The 12,451-nt window shown below is 42.9% G+C and overlaps 1 protein-coding gene across 1 annotated transcript; it reads right to left on the bottom strand.

The window, feature by feature from the left end:
• On the bottom strand, positions 1–10,946 carry stim2a (tromal interaction molecule 2a). Its single transcript, XM_042094656.1, has 12 exons — positions 9,701–10,946; positions 9,300–9,430; positions 8,528–8,642; positions 8,242–8,353; positions 7,881–7,996; positions 7,424–7,601; positions 7,102–7,279; positions 6,647–6,808; positions 6,431–6,531; positions 3,350–3,579; positions 3,013–3,190; positions 1–2,916 (listed from the first exon to the last, which is right to left on the bottom strand). Exons 1-12 carry the CDS (start codon positions 9,825–9,827, stop codon positions 1,524–1,526), a joined length of 3,021 nt encoding a protein of 1,006 aa, XP_041950590.1. The 5' UTR covers positions 9,828–10,946; the 3' UTR covers positions 1–1,523.
• Positions 10,947–12,451: the final 1,505 nt, after the last annotated feature.

Raw genomic sequence — 12,451 nt, 5'->3', positions numbered from 1 at the left:
TAACAAGAGTGTGAAGAAGACATGTTTATTTTATTTTACATTTTGGCGACACCATTGGCCACAATGAAAGTTGCATGTTTAAAAGGTCTGGATGTCATGCCATGTGTCTGTTCCATCTTAGAAACGGTTAAAAGGTCTAACAACCTTTTTATATGTTACATACAGATTGCAGTTGAATACAGTTCATTTTGTATGCAGTTATCTGGCACATAAGAGCGTTCAGTTTGCAATGTAAAGTGCTTCAACCATGACGTATTTTTATAATTAACAATTGTTTTGATCATGGAAAACATGATCATGTATGAATATGATGGTCAATGTAAAATCCACAGGTCTACTAAGTCTGTAAACAATTACAATATTCCTAAATATTGTCTCTCCTACATTAATCTCACAAAAATGGGTCAAAAGAGATCTGTGTGCATAAGGCAGAGTCAGGGGAGTCGGAGGCAGTTATATTGGCACTTTCATTGTTTCACAGAACACCTCTCTACACAGTTCCTATTAGTATTAATACGTCAATGTTATATTTAACATTTTAGATTTCAGATCTACACATTTTACATTTCCAAACACTCTTTTTTGAAAATAATGAGGTGTCCCAGTGAGACATTTTTGTTGTTAAAGAAAATACGTTTTTAAAAGTAATTATTATTGCAGAAAGAATTAAGACACAGAAAGAATTAAGACATGATTAATCCATTAAAGAATTGTGGCAATTTATCCAAAGTATTCAATACAATTATACCTATTGGCAAATTGATGCTGTTTTAAAGACAGAGGTCTCACCAAATTCTTTTTTGTTTGCTCATTTGTCCTGTACCTTGTGTGTTCTTATTTAATAGATAAAAACTTCCATTACTCTTCATTTCATTATTTTTGAAAGCATTCTCACATTGAAGCCTCACATTTGAGCATTAAACGTTCTATAGATATCAAACAGTGTTAGAAAAGGCATTAAGACATTCAACTCTAAACATGTTCATCTTAAAACGGCATAATCCAATAACACCTCAAAACCCTGACAAGCATCATTATTATAGTGAAACCCGTCATTGAGGCCATGGTAGTCCTCTTGTTTGAGGCGTTGCGTCACCCTCACAGCTCTAGCCATGTCAATAAGCAATCATTGTTTCATTGGGACCACACTTCAGTGCCTCTGAACCTGCATAATGGAACTCATTCGACCAGAATGTTCAAACTAACGTTCACAAAATAAATAAAAAACTCATCTGAGAGTTCGTAACCTGTAATCGGCAAACACAAATGATCAGTTCAGCCTGTGCCCATCTGTCAGTCCATTTGAACTTCACTTGTTATTTCAGCCCTGTGGGACCCACCATTAATCCAGATGGATGTGCATTTCCATCTGGATGATATTTGCGGCTGTCTAGGGGACTGTCCCGAAAGCTAGCAGTACATGAAGAACAGCATCAGTCAGACTCTGCAGGTCTGCCTAACACCTGTCTCAACTTCTGCCAGCCTTTGGCTTTGGAAATGTTTTTGTGTTTGCCGACCGCTAGTCACATCCTCTGCAGACTGCCCACCGTCCCATCAGGAGAAGAGGACCTGGTGTCCTTCTTCTTCTTCTGGAACAGGCTCTTGAGCTTGGAGGACTTCCTGGTCTTCTCTCGGCTGCCGCTCCTGGATTCAGGGGGCGAGGCGTTTGGGGAGCGGTGAGGAGTCAGGTTGGCTGCACCCTCCATTCCCACCATGCCTTGTGGTAGCTCATGCAGGGGTGAGGGGAAGTCAGCGGTGCCGGGAGTAGCCATACTGGCGGGGTAGGCTTTCTCCAGGATACCGTCGTACACCAACATGCTCAGGGGATCAGGCGGCGGCTTCCACATCTTCAAGGAGCTCACGGTTATGTCAGGCTGACCAAAGCGGCCAATGTCCATGGCTACATGCTCCTCGCGGGAAATGCGACGTGGATCCACCAGGTAGTCCACTCTATCCCATGGTATTTTTCCAGTGGGTGTGTCGATGGAATTGTCAATTCGGAAGTCCCGGAAAGTCCTCCTTCTTTGGCTCTCAGTGGCAAAGTCAAACTCATCTCTAGAGATCTTCCTCGTGGTGGCTGCATCCAAGGAAAAATCCCTCTTATCTCTGAATGTCCGTCGTCTCTGAGCACTGAGCACATCAGAATCATCCCTGGGAGGTTTTCTCGAGGCTGCCTCAAAGGAAATCTCAGGCTCTCTAAATATCTTTCCAAAATGGCTGTCTGAATAGTTATCAAGCTCATCTCTGGATGATTTTCTTGAGGAGACGTCTATGCAGGGATCCTTTCTTTCGCTAAACATTTTGCCCCTCGGAGGGTCCACACCAACATCCAGCTCTTCCCTTGAAGTCTTCCTGAACCCAGTGTCCCCTACAATCTCTTTCCTTTCTCTGAGCACCTTGCCTTTTTGACTGTCACTGACATTCTCCTGATGCCCTCTTGGTATCATTCCAACATGTGTATCTTCAGAACTGTCTGCTTTCTCCTCAGCTTTCTTCCAAATGGAAGCATCCATTGAAGTATCCAGCTTCTCCCACCCAATCTTTCTTGTGGTGAACTCCGTTACACTCTCTGGCTCCTCCTTTACACCCACCCTTGTTTGCAAATCCACAGAGGCAAGATCAAGCTCCTCCTGAGAAGTCTTCCGCTTTGGTGTCTCGGTCATTACACCATGGTCGTCTCTCAGAACTTTCCAGGGGCCCATTTTTAAGGACTCATCAAGCTCCTCTCTGGACGACCGTTTGGGGTTGCTGTCCTCCTGTTCCTCTTTGGGAACTTTCCATGACGTGCTGTCTGAGAACATGTCCACATCATCGCGAAGTAGTCTCCTGCTGGGCGTGTCCAGAGCAGAGCCTGTAAAAATCCTGCCAACAGAGGATCCCATTGAATCTGTGTCCGATGATGTCTCCAGATATTCCCTGTTTTAAAAATACACAGATGGAGAAGTATTTTTTAGTCCTGCAATCATGCACAATAATGGATAAAAAGTATTACCACAATTGCATGAAACATACGGTTTAGTCAGTTGTGCAATATAATGTATATGTTCCTCTTCATCGTCTCCATAACAGGAGAGCGGGGCTCGGATGGGAATCAGGTCAGGGTCAGGTGGAAGCATTACAGGAGGCTGAACAATGTGCCCTGTCCGGCGCGGACGAACCATAGCCCGTGGGGATCGCTTCATAGGAGCCACTGTGGAAGAGTAGCGGGATAAAGTTGACAAAACCACTAAGTCCATTACCACATCAGCAGTTACATATATCAAACTGACTAAAAAGACAAGGAACAAAATAATCTGGAGCAATGTGTTGTTATTTGTGCCAGACAAATGCTTTGGGAGTCAGCACACACCTGGTATCTGCGCCATCATGGGTGGTAGGTCCTCCTCTAACTCTGCTTCTCCCGCTGGCACAGAGTAAGAGACACGGGACATCATCAGCCAATTAGTATCTGAGTAAAGGTTGGCAGTCAGGCTGGGCAGACCTGGGTTATTCATTACAGGGAACCCACACAACCGCTCAATCTGCTGCCATCTGTGGAGACGTTCCCTCAGACAGGCGGTGACCTCCCCCAGGGCGTTCCTGTGGCACATGGCACAGTCAGCTGAGACACAAAAGAACTAGTCCATCCACAAGGAATAAAACTCGTTCAGGAACACTGAGCGGCCTTTTGGAGAACTGGACCACACTGAGAGTCCTAGCTCTGAAGCAACAACAACAACAACAATACATTTTATTTACTTTATAAAGCACTTTTGAAGACATCCAAAGAACAACCCCAAAACAGAAAAAGTTGGGATGTTGCGTAAAATGTGAATAAAAACAGAATGTAATCATCTGCAAATCTCTTAAACTCATATTTAGTTGCAAAAAGGACACAGACAACATATCAAATGTTGAAAATGACCAATTTTACTATTTCATGGAAAATATATGTTAATTATGAATTTGATACCAGCAACATGTTTCAAAAAGAGTTGGGACGGGATAACAAATGCTGGAAAAGTTGTGTAATGATAAAGAAAACAAAAGGAGGAATGTTGGTAACACTTTTCTTGACGGGTGAGTTCATAACACATTCATAGCAGCTGTCATAAACTGCACATAAAGCATTCATGACTGTTTCATGAGACATGACTCAACATTCGTACCAAACCTTTCATGAATATGGAAGACAGAACGACGACAACTTGTCAAAATAACAGTCCAACAATTGCAAAGCAGCATTGCCGTTTTTTGTTCCAAACCTCTTACCTGATCACATCACATCTGAGTCAATGGGCTACTCGAGTGCCAAAGTGACAGAACATAGTCAAGCAAATAATTTTTGTTTCATAAAAATGTATTTGTTTTATGATGTAACCTTCGCAGATTATTTCTCATCTTTTGCTACTGGGAATGTCCAACCGTTCCAGGTTACACAAATACGGGTCAGCTGAATGTAGGCTAGTTTACCTCCCAGTGTTAAACTAAGTGATTAAGAATACTTCACAACTTGTATAGTAAAGTAACATTCGATGCAGACTTCATAAGATATTGATGAAATATTTACAAAAGCTGGAGAGAAAAACGGCAATGCTGCTTTGCGATTGTTGGACTTTTATTTTGACAAGTTGCCGTCGTTCTGTCTTCCATATTCATGAAAGGTTTGGTATGAATGTTGAGTCATGTCTCATGAAACAGTCATGAATGCTTTATGTGCAGTTTATGACAGCCGCTATGAATGTGTTATGAACTCACCCGTCAAGTAAAGTGTTACCGGAATGTTTCACAACCAATTAGGGTAACTGGCAACACGATTGGGAATGAAAAAGAGCATCCCAGAGAGACAGGGTCTCTTAGAGGTAAATATGTAGGGGTATTCATCACTCTGTGTAAACCGGTGTGCACAAATGATGAAATAATGCAATTTTGATCCTTCTTAACATAAATTGTGAATTATTTGGGGAGTTCATCATCTGCAGGACATAATATTATTAAAACCTTCAGAGAATCCAGAGAAATCTTTGCAAACAAGGGAAAGAGCTGAAAAACAAATTGGGTGGCTGTGGTCTTTTAGACCTCATATGGCACTGCATCATCACCAGACCTGTTTCCAGACCTGTCATTGTATGGGCTCAGGGAAAACTCTGATAACCATTGTCTATGTGCACAGTTTGATACTCAGTTCAAAAACTGCAGCCAAAATTGTAACAGCCAAAACAGACAAAATTGTATTGAGACATGATACAGAATATACCACCGTCTTATCTGGACCTGAGCATGTTTAAAATGGACTGAGGTAACATGGAAAAAGGTCCTGTGGTTAGACCAATCAAAATTTGCCATTCTTTTTGGAAATCATGGACTCATCTGGGCCAAAGGTATCCAAGTATCCAACCTGTTTTAGTGCTCAGTTCGAAATCCAACATCTATGACGGTGTGGAGGAGCATTAGTGCCTACACCACGGGAATCTTGCACATTTAGCACAATCAAATCTGAATGATGTATACAGGTTTTGAGCAACATATACTGCATTCCAGGCAATGTCTTTTTCAGGGAAGACCTTGAATATTTCAGGAAAAAATGGCAAAATGAATTCTGCACATATCTAAATAGTATTGTGCCATAGAGAAAGAGTCCATATGCTAAGGTGGCCTGTCTGCTGTCCAGATTTGTCAAATTAGGTGCATAACGGAATGAAAAACATGACTAAGAATACTCCTTACTGTTGCACAGCTGAAATCCTATATTGGGGAGAAATGGGACAACATTTAACTGTAGCAAATGGTCTCCTCAGTTCCTAAACATTTACATAATTTTGTTAAATGAAGAGGTGAAGTAGCACAGTGGTAAACATGTTCCCGTCTCAACTTTTTTTGAAACATGTTGCTGGCATCACATTCCAAATTAACATATATTTTCCATGTAATAGTCCAAATTTTCAATTTCAACATTTGATATGTTGTCTATGTCCTTTTTGCTGCTAAATATGGGTTTACAAAACTTGTATATTACCACATTCTGTTTTTATTTGCATTTTACACAACATCCCAACTTTTTTTGTTTTAGGGTTGTACTTTACAGTGAAGGGGAGAACCTCACCTCAACCCTCACCAATGTGTAGCACCCACCTGGGTGAAGTACAGTAGCCATAACACACATGGCATCGCTTAAAAACATCACTGGTCCTAATATTTAGGACCTTTCCTGCTACAAAGTATTGATCTATCATTTAGCTTGGTACAGCCAGACCTATTCACTAAGTGCACATCCCAGGATTTCCAGACCGTAATCTCAATGAAAACTGAGTTGAGAGCAACAGTATGATGGAGCCAGTCTACCTGCTATCAGCCATATGGCAGACAAACCCTTTTAAACCTGAAAATGATAAGGTGGCACAAAACACCTTCTTCCCTGTAAACTAAGCTAAAACGGATTATGGCAACTCACTTGGCCGCGAGGATCTTGTGGTCAATTTGGTCGAGAGAAGAACCATGCGCCACTTGTAGAGTCCCCAGGACAGAGCTCCTTTTTTTCTTGATCTTCTCAGCCTGGTAGCAAATGGATATTTCATGGGTGTGGGTGGCACGTAGAAATCAACAACAGACTGTCATGTAGGTACAAGCCAAAGAGGGTGACTGAGCCCTCTACCTTTGGGCCTCATACCTCATCCTTAGCTATGCCCAGTTGCTGCTCAGCGCTTTGCTTCTTGACGTTGTAGTACTGGACCTCCACCTCATGGGTGAGCTGGAGCCAGAGTTGTAGAGCATCGGGAACCGTCCAACTGGTCTGCATATCCATTTCAGCCTTTTTCAGCGCCCCTCGGACCTGTCGCGTAACAGGACCATGTGTGAGTAAGCCCCTACCTCCAGCCATGTTTGTGCAGTTGTCTGATGCCCGTCAATTATATTGACCCTGTTCTTTCTGAATTGTGCTGAGCTTTTTTACCACGTTCACACCGTTCGGTGGTCATTTCAAAGAGCTCAGCACAGTTTTCTTGTGCATTACAGTCTGCCACTATGGCCCTCAATCAAATATGATCATAATTGTGTTGACACACTGAGAGGCGAGAGATTCCTGGGTTATATTTATGGTGTTCAGGTGGGGTGAGTTCAACTTGCCTGCTCCAGCTCCTCTTCTGCGTAGCGCAGGCGGCTCAGCTCGCTCACGGCCCCCTGCCTGAGCTGATGGAGTCGGTTGGCCTCCTCCTGGGCCCCCTGGATCTCGTCCCTCATCTTCTCCTCCAGATTCTGCTTCTCCACCGTGACTGTGCGTTTCTCCTCCTGTGCCCTCTCAAGTCTGACCCAGACACACAGGTAGGTACACACACACACACACACACACACACACACACAAATACATTAGAACATATGTTGGTGCAATATACTATAATGACACTAACTTCAAACTCCCTCCACTCAACTTCAAGCAAGGAGGACTTACTGTTCCTGTAGCTCTCGCAGGCTCAGCTCGGCCCTCTGCAGACTCTCCAGATCCTTCATCATCTTGGAGATGTGCACCTTGGAGGCCTTATTCTGAACCTGGGCAAACCAGCAGCCCCCCACACCCATCACCACGGAGACGATAAGCAGCAGGTCCTTCATCCAATTATGTGGTGGGCCTGGAAGATCAAAGAGGGGGGCTTAGGTGAAAATCAGCCAATCCACAACATCACTTATACAGTAAGTATGAAACATGAGCATGGCAGGTCTTTAAATGCCACATGTCAATCATAGTCTATATTTATGAGGGGGCATCAAAATAGTAAGGCTCTATCAGTGAGGCCTCAGTGCTATTTCATGGAATCGTTTCCACTGGCAGGGCATGGGCTTTCTAATGGTAGACAGACATAGAGGTTCACTATGGTTCTGAGAGTGTTGAGGGCAAGCCATTTGCATACGTGTGAGGGGTCCAAACAGAACCACATCCAGGGCTTTGAGTTTAAGCTTCTGTTTGTGCTGCTGGTCCTGAATCTTCAGATAGGCACTCATGAAAGAAGGTTCATTGGATGCAATCCTGGGGAGATGGTACACAGAGAGACAATGACTGCATGAACCATGAAAGCAGTGGAAAACACAACACAAAGAAACCACAAGAGAAAGCACTTCTTTCATAGCACTACTGTACCACTGCCGGGGTCTGAATTTATCACAGTTCATATACAGTATGTAGGTCTGTGGGAATAGTCACTCTATAGTAGTACAGTAACTCAAAAGTTATCAATAGTAACAGGTAATTATGTAGTGAGTATGTAGGCTTACCTGGGTAAGGTGTTCCCATTCACACGCAGCTCCTTGAAACTTCTCTCGTACTGGGGAAGCTCCACAAACTCCCTCAACCAACGCAACACATCTTCCTGGGTCCAGTTATGAACTAAGGAAGAGAAAGGCCAATGTGTATCTTCCACTATTAACCAACACACACGCACACAAACATGCACACGCACGCACGCACGCACGCACACACACACACACACACACACACACACACACACACACACACACACACACACACACACACACACACACACACACACACACACACTACCTTCAGAGGATTTCCATCCCCTCCACAACTCCTCTACAGTGATGTGCTGGTCCTCTCTGTGCAGGTGGCTGTGCTTGTTGATCTGCTGCTGCTGTTGCATATCCTCAATTATGAACTACAAATAAAAGAAAAATACTTTGTGACCTTCTGTGTTTTTCATTCATTTATTATTAGCCATGGAAAGTACCAGGCCCTAATGTCTGTGTGTGTGTGTGTGTGTGTGTGTGTTTGTGTGTGTGTGTGTGTGTGTGTATGTCTTGGAATCTGCACTGAAACAGGACCCTCCATGTGATGAGGACCGGCATGTGTGGAGTGTCCTCTGCATGGCCCCACCCAGGGCCGTCTCGTTGGCAGTGGACACAGAAACCCAAGCCGAGAGAGAGGGACTCTTCGATATGGCGGAACACAGTTTAGGAATGCATCAACATGCCCCAGCAAAGCACTGAAGCCTGTTTCTATCCACAGAGCTGTTTTGCATTATAGTGTTGGCCAGTGACACCAACACCACTTTGATGTCAGAGCAACCCATAAACACAAACACTAGTCATCAGACCTTGCAGAAGAGTTAAACCCTGAGAAAGTTCAGTTCAGTTCAGAGTCTCCCATTTTCTGTACTGGTTTTGTACTCTGTGTAAGCATTTTCTTCACGGGATTATGGAGCCTGCATAATCTTAATCATTATGCAACGCTGCAATTATTAAGAATGTGTTTAATCCAGATTGTTCTCTTTGGTGTAACATGGTCCCCATTCAACCCAATTAGAGGATCTTACCTCCACACTCTCCTCCACCTCTATCCCGCCATCCTGGTCATCATCCATCTCTCTGTGGATGTGCCTCAGGGCCTCCAGGCTGAAGCGGTCAGCTTCACTCTCGCATGGTGGGCTAACCACAGAGCAAGGATCTGAGGATGGGGTCAACCGTTAAGAAGACAAGTACATATCACGAGGGGGGCTCAAACAGCAATGGTGCTCATCTAAAAAGGCCATTTTAACAGCGGGAAAACAGGTGAATAAATCCCTCATCCTAAACATATGCAGCACAATTGAGAATACTCAGGGTATTAAGTAACACTTAAGTTGGCAAAGCTGTTGAAATACTTTGAGTCCTGACCTGACCTGTGCTCAATTAATTATTTCATCAAAGGGGATGTGATAATCTCCGATGTGCTTACCAGTGGCATCGAACGCATAGAATGTGGAGACTGTATCAGCGTTTTGAAAGTCATCTTGTATTCCTTCCGCAGCGCAGATCAGGAATCCACGCAGGACAAGGATAACCGAAAGCGAGATTAGGAGCATCTTTGGGGTTAACAGCTCCTCTCACTCAGGCAAAGTGGGAGATCCAAAAAACAGATGTAGGCCTATGCTATTCGCCCTCCTAAGGGTGCGCAAATTGCTTATGCGATTTTGGATACTAAAAAAGGCAAAAAAAGTCGAAAGAATTGACAAGTAATTCTACAAGGAAAATTTGAAATTATCAATGCTCAAATATAACCGCTGCCTCATTGGTGAAAATCAAGAAAAACACAGTGTCACCTTTCTAATCCACAAAGAAGCACTTTTCCAAAAACCTACACAATGAAAAATCAAAATTGATAAAACATATTCCAGAATAGGAAAAATTAGGATCCGACAAATACAACAGCTTTGTTGTATTATATATATCGCAAGTGTAATGTAATGCAAAATATACAAAAATGATTAAAGCAGAAAAATGCCAACATTAATCCCACAGGAAAAATATCTGACAAAAATGTTATCTTCAATATTTGGTTGATCCAATTCCATTGAACTTGTTTATAAGTTCCTTGTATCCAAACGAAAATGCAATGGATAGCCAACGTTATTCCAACTACATGTTAAGCGCATTGGCATGCGCTTTCATAAGATTGATTTGTCAGCGCAGCAAGCCTTGAAAATCCATAGTCCGTTTTAATAGGCTATAGTAATATACGTTGTCCTGACTGATGTCTGTCCAATCCGAGACCGCTGCATGTTGACTGTAATTTCGGTAAAAGTTACCTCATCGCAACAGACCGCATTCTGTGCCGCCTCGGTGTTAGGCTACTTTCCCAACTGTGTCTACGGCTCTGGTGACCGGTGGTGACGCACTTGACTTGAGCGGAACTGTCAATAGGCTGCTGGGGCGAGCAACAGTAATCCCGCACGGGATAAATATAAGACCATAGCACTTTTTCACTCTCAAAGTCTAGCGCAAGCTTGATATAGCATTGATAGATTTAGAAAGTATTATGTCGGATTGGCACACAATTCAGTTCTCTAATTCTTCATGGGTGATGTCCAGCGTATGTAATGAATGAGACTATGTGGATTATGCAGCATTCTAGATGGCCTGTTTGATCTGTTACTTTTTTTACTTTGTGAAAAAGAAAACCATAGCCTATGCCTCACATGAAGTGTAACCGTATGGTGCGCGCACGCGCACACACATACACACAAACGCACACAAACACACACACACACACAATAGTGGGACCTCTGACCTTCAATTGGTGTAAACACACACACACACACACACACACACTAGATTCAATTCAGTGACATCATTCTCTCTCTCTCTCTGTATCTCCTTCTTTCACACACATGAGATTCAATTTAATGACGACTCTCTCTCTCACACACACACACACACAGACACGCACGCAAGAACACACACACACACAGTACATTTAGGCTACAAGAACAAATGTAGTGCCCCATTTGTATAGCTGAGCATTGGACTGCTACTCTCACATCGAGCTCGAGAAACATTCTCAAGTTTCTCTCTGGCAACTCCCATTTAGTCTAAAAATAGGGAGAGATAAAAACAGGGGAGCTTTGAACCTTGTTGGAGTCTTCACAAGGGGCAGGTGAATATCACACAGCATAGAAGCAGTAAAACACAAACAATAGATGGTTTATTCATTTGGTTTGATTAATTTGTTAACCATGTAGATTATGCACAAGAATGGTCTTAATTGGTTTTGGATTACTACACCCATTGCTCATCATTAGAGTCTAGTGTTACTAGACTCATTGCTCATCAGGTTAAATTTAGAAATGGAAAATATTATTGTATAATAACGCCTGCACAGTACATATGAATGAGGAAAAGAAAATATGATATAGAATTAATTTCTGTAGCATTCTGTAAAATCTGTGTGGTGGGTCCTTTGTATGGAGTCATAAACATGGTAAGATGAATACATCATGCTACAGATGGCCTGTAAACGAGTCGACTGAAAGGGATTTTAATCTCATTGTACATATGTGAGCATACTAATCCCCACTCAAGTCACTACTTATTAAAAACAAATATGGCACGTTTTAAGAAATCTTGGTTAGGCATATAGTTACTCAAAAGAAATAGAACACAAACTGGTTTCTGGATCTCCGGAAAACTCTCTTCTTTCTAATAAACAATTTGTTTACACTCATTTAACTAATTCTCTGAGCCGTTGGAACCTGTGTAATATCTATGTCAACCTTGACTTTTCTATCACGGTGACCTGAGCTCTAGGATCAAGCATCAACTGGCTGGCGGATTGATGGCTCGCATCTGCTGTAATCGTGTCTCTCAGTGCAGTGGGGGGTGTCCCCTTGGGCTCACTCTGCTGGAGAAACACAGATTTACAGTTGTTGAGCCTGCAGTGTCCCTCAAACGTTGATATATCAATAAGCCCTGCTTTGTGGCACACTGTGTACACATCAGTCAGCCAATGACAATAAAGGTGTAATATGTAGATGTATGGTAAGCTGACTGTCAGCTGTCTGCAACGCTGTAGTTAGCTGTAGTGGGCAACAGAAAATATGCACATTGATGTCTTAGAGACACAGCTCCACAATGGTCTAGTCACTCGAGAAAGATGTGCAAAAGATGAGAAACAGATTCCTGAGAAAACAATGCACTGAGGATATGAGCT

Source organism: Alosa sapidissima, chromosome 1, assembly GCF_018492685.1.
Source record: "Alosa sapidissima isolate fAloSap1 chromosome 1, fAloSap1.pri, whole genome shotgun sequence".
Lineage (NCBI taxonomy): Eukaryota > Metazoa > Chordata > Actinopteri > Clupeiformes > Clupeidae > Alosa > Alosa sapidissima.
Note: the sequence above shows the minus strand (reverse complement) of the source record. Positions and strands in the feature narration are given on the sequence as shown.

Bases quoted from the DNA above. Each gene is read 5' to 3' on its own strand.
- stim2a (XM_042094656.1), bottom strand. From the start codon at position 9,827: ATGCTCCTAATCTCGCTTTCGGTTATCCTTGTCCTGCGTGGATTCCTG. The intron at 9,431-9,700 runs GTAAGCACATCG...CCCCATCCTCAG, and splicing joins CTATGCGTTCGATGCCACTG to ATCCTTGCTCTGTGGTTAGC. The intron at 7,280-7,423 runs GTAAGTCCTCCT...TGTCTGGGTCAG, and splicing joins CTGCGAGAGCTACAGGAACA to ACTTGAGAGGGCACAGGAGG.